This window comes from Solanum verrucosum, unplaced genomic scaffold (assembly GCF_900185275.1).
Source record: "Solanum verrucosum unplaced genomic scaffold, falcon-dt-bn FXZP01000093.1, whole genome shotgun sequence".
In the NCBI taxonomy this organism is placed as follows: domain Eukaryota; kingdom Viridiplantae; phylum Streptophyta; class Magnoliopsida; order Solanales; family Solanaceae; genus Solanum; species Solanum verrucosum.
This window is the reverse complement of record NW_026020065.1, coordinates 3,027,115-3,037,134: the sequence shown is the minus strand read 5'-3', so window position 1 is coordinate 3,037,134 and position 10,020 is coordinate 3,027,115. Positions and strand designations below refer to the sequence as shown.

At 33.2% G+C, this 10,020-nt stretch overlaps 1 protein-coding gene across 1 annotated transcript; it reads right to left on the bottom strand.

Moving 5' to 3' along the window:
• Nucleotides 1-2,312: 2,312 nt before the first annotated feature.
• On the bottom strand, nucleotides 2,313-6,058 carry LOC125823623 (phospholipase A1 PLIP2, chloroplastic-like). The gene is made up of 5 exons (XM_049502966.1): nucleotides 5,197-6,058; nucleotides 4,144-4,674; nucleotides 3,823-3,882; nucleotides 3,228-3,644; nucleotides 2,313-3,113 (listed from the first exon to the last, which is right to left on the bottom strand). The coding sequence occupies exons 1-5, from the start codon at nucleotides 5,821-5,823 to the stop codon at nucleotides 2,535-2,537; spliced, it is 2,214 nt and encodes a 737-aa protein (XP_049358923.1). The 5' UTR covers nucleotides 5,824-6,058; the 3' UTR covers nucleotides 2,313-2,534.
• Nucleotides 6,059-10,020: the final 3,962 nt, after the last annotated feature.

Below are 10,020 nucleotides of genomic sequence, written 5' to 3'. Positions count from 1 at the left end.
ACTTTTATTTGTTTTGTTTTTATCTTCCACCGCGCTGGATGTTTTATCCATAATATTTATTGGATATACAATGCATATATAGCTAAGAAAATAAATTATCAATTATGCATGAACAAAAAAAGAAAAAAAAGAAAAAAAAGGAAATTGACAAAATTGGGGTCTGAATGCATAATTGCGTGTACAGATAAGTAAAAAAAGGAGTTTCTTCTTGGGAAATTAGTGGTAGGGTCCAGTGGTCCATGTGCATTGTTGGATTTAGATAGGCATTAAACATAGGTGAATCAAGATTCAGCTGTCACTATGGACTCACTCACTAGCTAGGGACCCTTCTTTCAGGCTTGGTGCGGAGTTTGATATAATAACTTCTTACATTGTAGCGGTCGGTTCGGTTTTAAAGTTTATCGATTTGACTTATTGGTTATCGATTTGTAGAGATGCTAAATCGTTATAGAATCATGCATTAAGATATTTGCTTATCGGTTATTGGTTTATTAGTTTTTTATCATTATCGGTTCAGTTATCGATTTAACCGTTAAGATTTGACACGGAAAAAAAACATTGAAAATCACTTAGAAACAAGGTGACAAACAAAATAAACCATGCACATGAGTTCACAAGTTACATCTTGCTCAAAAGCAAACACTATTACATTGTAGAATAACCAAGTGTTTGAGACAACCAAAAATAAAAGTAGGAAACCAAACTCTAAGTCAAAGACTTTATATACAAAATGATATAAATATAATTATTTAATTTACTATTGGGTTATCGGTTAACCTGTTAAGAAAAAACTTCAAACCGTTAAGAACCGATAACCCGATAACAAAAAAAAATCAAAACCGTTATCAAAACCGCTAATTCAATAACCCAATTCTGATAAACCAATAACTTTTTTTTGGTTCAATTTTGAACCGCCCTACATTGGTAGATGTATTTGCATCATTGGGAGAAGTAGTGAAAACACTTCTTAACTTGGCGTGAATGGCTAGTTTCATCCTTGAACTATTGATAACCTTCAAAACACACTTCTACTTGACTAACTAAACTTAAATACACTTCTTATCTATCACATGACATAGCAAGTGGTCTCTTACTCTTGTAGAAGCGTGAGACTCTTAATAAAAAGCCGAGAGAAGTGTTGAAAACACCCTTAAACTTGGCGAGAATTTAGGGGTGTATTTAAGTTAAGTTAGTCAGTAGAAGAGTGTTTTTAAGACTGTCAATAATTTAGAGATGTAACTAATAATTCACGTCAAGTTTAGAAGTTTTTTCAATACTTTTCTTTATAATTGGGTGTACTAGTACGCTGCATAAGTGGCTTAAAATGTTATAGATTAGCCTAAGAGAAGGTGGAGGACGGAAGAAATGATTATTTTTTTTAATTTTATGTCTTTTTATAAGAAATCTTCATTTTTTACACCAAAAAAAACTCATTTTCTTCTGTTCAACTTGTAAGAGGGCAGATCTCATTTCCTCTAAAAAAAGAAGATGGAAAATGATTTCACATAAATACTAACAATGGAACATTATATGATTATTTGACTAAATTACTTGTTATCTTTCCTCATACTTTTCCTGAAGATTGGTAAGACCTTTCTGAAAATTATACTATAAATTATTTATTGGAACAAGAATACATTTGGTAAAAAAAATGTAATTGATGTTATCTGGATTATCTTAAAGAGAAAATTACCTGTTAGCTGGATTTCTTTAAAATTTCATTTCTTGTTTTATTTCTTTACTCTTGGTAATTCATTATTAAAAAAATTACCAAATAAGGGATCTGTACAATTACACAGATGGTTGATTTTCAGTTAATAACACTGCATAAATGCCAAAGTTAGATAGTATAACTTGTTGGCAACTGTTTTAATAATTGCTTTTAGTGATTTAGACATCAAGACTAAGATGTGGAAAAAGACACTGCGGCCTGATATTTTCTTATATTTAAAATATCATGTTTACTGCACCTACGTAATTAATATAATATTACTCCCTTTCGACTAAACATCATTTCCTTTTTAATTAATACTTTTTGACAAATTAGGATTCTTGTTCCCTGCTGATTGTGATGTTTTGTTATACTTAATTAATTGCACTACAATATTCAATTGGTACTTTAACATCACCAGAATTAAGAATAGCCTTTCTGCATTCGTTTTATCCAAAAACTTTGGAGCTTCAGGGCCGGCCTATCATTTTACGGACTCTAAATTCTGAATTCGCCCTCGAAATGCATATGATACTATGATTCTTATCATGAAAAGTTGAATATATATTTGAAGAAAAGACTATATATCATTACTACATAAAACATTGTACTACAAAAGTATACATCTTTGCATTCCATAAATGGAATTTATCAATTAACAAATGGATCCAAATTGTAAATCTATTTGCTAATACTGGATATATTTGGATTTCATTTCAATCCATGAAGTCCCCTTTTGAGAAAACCAGGGAACAGTAGTAGTCAATGAATAAAGAATCATCTACCCTTCTTAACTTGTGTAATGTGTAATGCTTCTGGGGATTCAACGAAAATTGAACATGCTGAAAGTCCCCACGATAAGCAATCGCGCAGGAAACAAAAGCACCACAAGCAAGTGCATGTGCTGTGATGCAACTAGTGTACTGAATCGTTTCAACGACTCTTTCCCACTTTGTAAGATGCCAGCAAAGTTGATCTGGCCATGGCCCATACTACCTGATTCGACGTACCTTCTAATAACAATACCAGCATTAACCCCACTTGGTGAAACCAATGGCCACCAAACTCTGCGCCTTTGCTTCCTCTTAGCTTTTCTGATCTTGTTCAGCTCATGACGAATTACGTTTCTAACTGATTTTAAGTACGAGCTCATGTCGTGGTCTCTTTGTACTGTTCCTCCAGAACCATAGGCAGAGCGATCACTTAGGATCTCGAGTGGATGGGGTGAGTTTAAAAACTCAAACTGAGCGGCTTGAAGTTGTTTTTCTGCCTCTGTTGAATCTGATAGAGGACAGTTCAGTAAATACAGACCGGAACCTGAAGGTAGTAGGTCATGGTTTGGAGAAAACTTGTCATCTGGCTGCAGAATTAAGAACTCACCCATTGGAGCAAACAATAGCTTCTGTTGATAAAAGAAACAAACATGAGAAACCATACAACATCAAAGACGAACACACAAGTCATTCTCTACGTAAATGTACTAACATTCTTCTCTGTTAAAAGTATAGGTTCCTACCTGGTTATTCAGACATTGATGATTGCGGAAGTTTCCGTTGATAGCTTTAAGAAACTCTGCAACGTGATTGGGATAATTGCAAGAGAAGGCTCGGGGTACAATGTCTCGGTGCATTGTGATTGCCTGCACATGACTACGAGGCAAGCCAAGGCGGCGAAGGAGGCGGTCTCCTCCACACATTATTGATGGTGCGCCAAAAGTTATAACAGGAAGCAAGGAAGATGGGGGAACTTCTCCCCTTATGAACAGCATGAGATTGACGAGCAATGATAAACTTCCACCAAGAGAGTGCCCAGTAAAACGGAAATTGGCATGACTACCGTGAGATTTAAGATGTGAGCGTACTTCTGGTAGCATCTGCGCGTACATGCCCTTTGCAGCTTCATAAATACCCCGGTGGACCATCACATCCAGACCCTATTAAAAAAAGATGCAATCAAAGCTCTGCATTAATGCATTGCCACAAACTAGGCAGACTCAAGTTATATAGAAGCAATCAGGAAAGTACATGTGCACATTGTGGTAGTGCGACAAACACGGTTGGACTAGAAAATAGACCATAGTTTAAATTTTTTTCAAGTGCCTATTTTTATACCTCAAATTTAACAGGTTCAAAGAGTAGATTTGCTTTCCATGATGCTAGTGACTCTGATCCCTGCAAATAATTAAAAATGAATTTCAGCAACAAGAACATGCAACAGTGATGGCGAACAAACCCACAATTCAATCTATCTCAAGTATGTATTATCCCAAAACCATTCTTTATCAGATAAATACATCAGAATCATGGATTACTATAACCACGACATTAATGACAACAACGACAACACCCTACCCTGTTACTAAGCTAGAAGAGGGAAAGGAAAAGAGAGAAAGGGGGAACAGGGGTGAAGATAAATTTGGCCACCACACATACCTGAATTACAAAGAATCTTGTCAAGCTCTGATCATCATCACAAACGAACCATTCACAGGGTGAAGAATGATTTGAATTTAGGTCGTCTGCAACAGCCTGCTTTACTTCCTCCTTTGCAGCAACTACTGATGTCACTGAGTCACTGGTTGCCATAAAAGAAGCAACTTCCCTGTTCATTGCATCTATATTGTCATCACATCCGACAGTTGTTTCAGAGGAATCTTCATTTGGCATAGTCTTGGAGGATTTAAAAGGAAGAATGCTCATTGTATGAGAGTGCAAATAAGACGCGGCAGAGGCAGCTATATGGTAAGCTGTGGATGCACTTATCCTGTTCCCGCTGGTCTCTTCATTCCCTTCTACTGAAGTTGTAGTGCTTCTTTCTTCTCCCTGAGTTTGAGCGTTTTCATTCTCTTTTTTCTCCTGATCTTCAGCTGCTGCCTTCTCTTTCTCAGCTTTTAACGCCTGTTCTCTTTTCTCACATGAAGACGTAACAAGACGCAATCCATGATTCCTCAATAAATTTTCTGGCTGCAGAACAAAAGGCGAAACATGAAATCCTATGACATGGCTGCCAGCTGACAATGCATCCAAGACAAACAGGAATATACACAAGATCAAGTTGCCATATCCTACTACAAATCGAAATGTGAACATGACAAAAACTCACAACAATCATAGAACAATGTTAAAGCTTGTATAAGCAATATGAAAACACAATACCAACTTGAAAACATGGTTGTCCTTTCCTAGTTAGCTAGATTGTGTGATTCATGGTCTGGGAGAACTTGCAAAAAGGGATAAAACTTTGATTCCCTAAACCCATATCAAAAGTTAATCATGCATAAAAACACCTCTAAAACCAAAGATCATGTCTTTCGAGACCTTTGTAACCTCAGAAATACTTAAATTAAACACTAATTCTTGTTATATCCATTTCACAGGCAACAGAAGCAAGTGATTAAGTCAGATCTACATATTCATTATTCCTATTATTAATCCAATCACGAGATTAAATAATGTGCAATCAGCATACACCACTAAAATGTTTACCTTAATTTGGGGTATTCCATAAGCCAAACTTCCCAAATAAGACATCTGAGCATACAATCTAGCTTCAACCAATGTCACCCTCCTAAGCAACTTTGAAAAAGAATTTCTATCAAATTTGAATTTTTCATCATCATCTACAGAACACACATCACATTCTTCTTCATCCCCATCATCATACTTGTTATGCCCTTCACTATCATCTTCAATGTCATCACCACCTTCTCCCTCCACCTTCTCCACCAGATCTTCATCACCCCCACCCTTCTCCCCTACCTCCTTCTCCTTCTGCAAAGACCTAATATGCAAAATCTTCAATACCCAATTCTCATTTTTGTCCTCATTCTTCTCCTCCTTCTCCTCCATCAAAACAGCGTCGTCTACCGCTATAGCATCATACCTTCCTTTACCTCCAGACCAAAAAGATCTAAGTGGGTACCTAAACGAAAAACCCCATGATTTATTCCTAAAAGAAGATGTCTTTTCAACCGACATCGACGCCGAAGAACGTCCAACCGCCGATGTACTAAACTGGGTCGATCGTACATCTAAACCTCCGGCACCACCGGCAACGGCAATAGGCCCCGCCATACCCTGTATCCCTCCTCCTGTCAAACAAAGACCATCCATTTGTAAAACCCCTTTTCAAATCCTACAAAGTTATTTACAAATTCTCCTTTCTTTTTTGGGTTATTGAATCAAATATGTAAAGTTATGAGTTCAAGAATGAAAATGGGTTGTTGAAGTAAAGCAACAATTTTTGAATTTTTTGTATAAAGAATCAAGAATTGAGAGAATTTAAAGGTGTTGGGTTTGTGAGTTTTTGCAAATAAATAGGTGAACAAACTCTTCAGGTTTTGTTCACGTAAAGAAAAAAACGATATTTTTCTCCAAAAAAATCGGCTTTTTTCCAGGAAAGTTCAATAGATTACTCCATTGTAACGACGCCGTATCTATGTGGCAAGATTTTCTTCTTTGTTTTTTTTTTTTCCAAGCTGCGCTTTTTCGTCATTCCTGCTTTTAACTCACTTCTTGCTACCTTTTTTGTTTCCTTTAATTATAGGGAAAAGGGTCAAAAATACCCCTCAATTTTGGTTTATTAGTTGACTATGCCCTTATCGTAAATGAAGTTATTTTTGCCCTTGTCGTTACTAATTTCATCATTTATGCCCCTATGTTGACGGAAATTTCCAAATTGACTTAAATTAACCCATTTTCCATTTTAAACTCATGCCCGACCCGTCTAAAAACCTAACCCAATAATTTTACCCGTTTTCCTTACCCATTCTTTCAAGAGATCTCAAATCCCCCAATAAACTTTTAACCCATTTAACCAATTTCATTCGTTGTTAACCAGTCCAAGACCTGTCTTCTGATAATATCTCATCATGCCTACAAGATCTTCCTCTGTAGTCTTTGAAAATTTTGTAGGGGTTTCATGGGGTTGGTTTACTTTTTGTTGAAACACTTAAAGATGCTCCAATTTTTAGGTACACGAAGAAGATCTGTTTCTGGGTTTATTTTGTTTTTATCTTCTGAAGTTTAAAGCTTGGATCTTTTAGTGTTTTTCACACTTTTTATCTTGTTTCAAGATTCAAAGGAAATGTATGGCATGCTGTTAAAGATGTTGTTTTGGGTTCTTGAGGAATACTTGGATTCTTCTGTTTTTTTTTTGGTAATGGTGAAAGATAAGTAAGGAAAGTGTGTATTTTTATCGAAAGATACAAGTTGTCTAGTGCCGTTTCAGTTTGGTAAATTGGTTTTCTCTTTTAGTATTTCCAAAAAAAAAAGGTCACTTCAAGACATTCTCATTTTGTTCAGAGCTCCCAAGAAGAATAATGCTTAAAAAAAGCTGAATTGTTGTGAAGACAAAAGGGTAGAAGAAGCAGAGTACTGGAGCTTGTTTGTTTTCTATCATAAAGGGGCATTTCAGTTTGTAAGATTTAAGAAAAATGGCTTCCGAATGGTAAGTCGGTGTTGGATAACCGAAAGTATGTCCGGTATACACCTGAGCAGGTTGATGTCCTTGAGAGGTTTTTAGATGGGTAAGGAAAACGGATAAAATGTTTATTGGGTTAGGTTTTTAGACGGGTCGGGCATGGGTTTAAAATGGGAAATGGGTTAATTTAAGTCAATTTGGGGATTTTCGTCAACATAGGGGCATAAATGATGAAATTAGTAACGGCAGGGGCAAAAATAACTTCATTTTAACGGTAAAGGCATAGTCAACTAATAAACTAAAGTTGAGGGGTATTTTTGACCCTTTTCCCTTAATTATACTACTCCCTTTGTTTCATATTCGATGATCACTTTTTATTGTACAGGATACTTATGGAATTATAACATGTCATAGTTAATGATTATTTTTATATTACATGGTTTTAAGAAATCATAACGTCTCATATTTGGTGATTACTTTTCATTTTATATGGTAATTAAGAAATTATATATAAGAAAATAATTTTATTTATTCACCTCTTAAAAAATTCTTGAGAATTTTACAAATAAATGTGAACATATTAAAAAAAAATTTGCAAGGTAGTGTAGGAAAATTATAATTAATGTTTTCTTGATTTAGTAAGGTAAATAACTAATACTTCCCTATGTTTCTATTTAGTTGTCATCGTTTTAGGCTTCACACCTGAAACTAGATAAGTTTATCATTGTACTCTTATTTAGTGTTCTCTTGAAGTTGATTTTTTAATAAATGAACATGAATTAATTTACTTTGATCAACTAATTTGACCAATGAACATGAATTACTCCCTTTATTCACATTTACTTGTCACTTATTCTTAATATACATTTTCATTTTTATTTGTCACTTTTGATATATCAAGGAAAAACAAAAAAAAAAAATCATGTTTTATCCTCATCATTAAATACTTATTCTCCAAATCACTTTTCAAGACCTAATGCTAAACATCATTTAATAAGGATAGTCTGGTAACATAATTGTTTTCTTAGTGGGTATCAAATCAAACAATAACAAGTAAAAATGAACGGAGGAAGTAATTACTTAGTTTTTCTATGTTGAGTAAATGTATACTTTTAGGACTAATAACTTTTAAAGGGTAAAATAAGAAGAATACTGTCATTTATGCATTGATTTTGTGAGATGACAAATAGTAAAAAAATATTTATTTTTAATAAGGATGACATATAAATAGAAACATAAGGAGTATATAACAACTATTTTAATATAATGATCAACTAATATGAAATGGAGGAAGTATAAGATCTTATGAAGTGTATATTTAAAGTAAAAGTAAATATTGGAGTTTTTTAATTATAGGTACTCCAATATTTTTTTGGGTGGGAAACCAAAAATATATTGGAGTATTTTTTTCATTTTATAAGAATATGGACAACTAAAATTTATTCAACTTTAGTTTACAGGAAATGCGGATTATATTAGATTTAAATAAGTATTATTGAATAATATAGTTGAATTAATGATTTAAGTATAATAAATAATGAATTTAACTATAGATTCAGTCTCAATTGGGTTAATTTATTTGTTCAGGCTAAAAATAATGGGCCTACAATCCTAAGTTCAAAATGAAATTTTAATCTAAAGATTTTTGTCACACGTAAAATAATGTGACCCGCCAAGTCGAGGCAAGAACTAATAAAATCATGTAACCTGCACAAGTAATGTGGCATGTTAAGTTAGTATTATGAGAACCAATCAAAATGTCGTCAAATGTTAAAATGACATGATTTTACTAATTACGTATGTACATTTTGATGGCTTAAGTAGATTAATCAAAATTATTTTTTTTATTACTATAAAATTTATTGCAAAAAAAGGATAAATAAAATCTCACAATCAAACTCCTGACAATTTTAATTTAAAGCGCGTTATCTTTTAGTAAAAAAGTAACAAATATAAACTATGTTCAGAAAAGGTTGAAAAACAATTAAATAGATTGACCATTATATTAACATTTAGTTTATAGTTTATAATGTTCTTAATCTAAAGTAGTAAGAATATGATTTAAAATGAAAAGAATTGAAGTATTTCTTTCACGTCACGACTTATTCAAAATTATAATTAATAATGTGAGGATTATAATTATGGGATTTAATAATATAGTTCATGCCACGTGTCAACCCAAAGTTATAGAAACAGGTGACCACTGTGTCTTACCTGGTTGGGAAAAGGTGGACAAATTAAAATAATAAAGAAAACCAACAATGAAATGGATATACTTTTATTTTACTCTATAGCTATTATATTAGAACTTTTTTTATTCCACTCGATATTTGATAATCACATTAGGTTCAATAAATTTGAACTTGTGCTGAAAATTTTCATATTAAAAAAGAAAATTCTTTTTGATACAGATACATCATATCCAATAAGACTCAAACTTGAGACAGAACGAAGGAGTACTCCCTAATTTATCACAATATTTTTATAAAAGTGTTACTATATGGTATTTTTGTTCTCTACATTATTGGATAATGGATAAATATGGGTCCCACTTTGAAACAGCTCATAAAAGAACTTTGTGATATACACTTGCATGATTGCCACGTCAAATTTTGTAATTGAACTATTCAAAATTATTATGGAATGACGTGACTCAATCTTGCTTCTTCTTGTCCTTATTAACATTACGTGCCTTTTTTCTCTTCCTCTCTTCCTCCAATACAAATAAAAATACATTTTTGTGTAAAAAACGTCTCAATAAAATCAACACGAGTACTACTTTTTTTCTTATAAATACAACTCTAGTAAATATTTTCTACAAACTCATCTGCGATGCTTTAAAATAGTGAGTATAATTTATTTAGATATTTGAATTTAGATTTGTATTT

What these genes read in the sequence shown, in the direction of transcription:
- LOC125823623 (XM_049502966.1), bottom strand. Translation starts at nt 5,823, where the DNA reads ATGGATGGTCTTTGTTTGACAGGAGGAGGGATACAGGGTATGGCGGGG. An exon ending in ATGGAATACCCCAAATTAAG is followed by an intron (nt 4,675 to 5,196) that starts GTAAACATTTTA and finishes TTTGTTCTGCAG; the next exon opens with CCAGAAAATTTATTGAGGAA. An exon ending in TTGAACCTGTTAAATTTGAG is followed by an intron (nt 3,645 to 3,822) that starts GTATAAAAATAG and finishes TTTTTTTAATAG; the next exon opens with GGTCTGGATGTGATGGTCCA.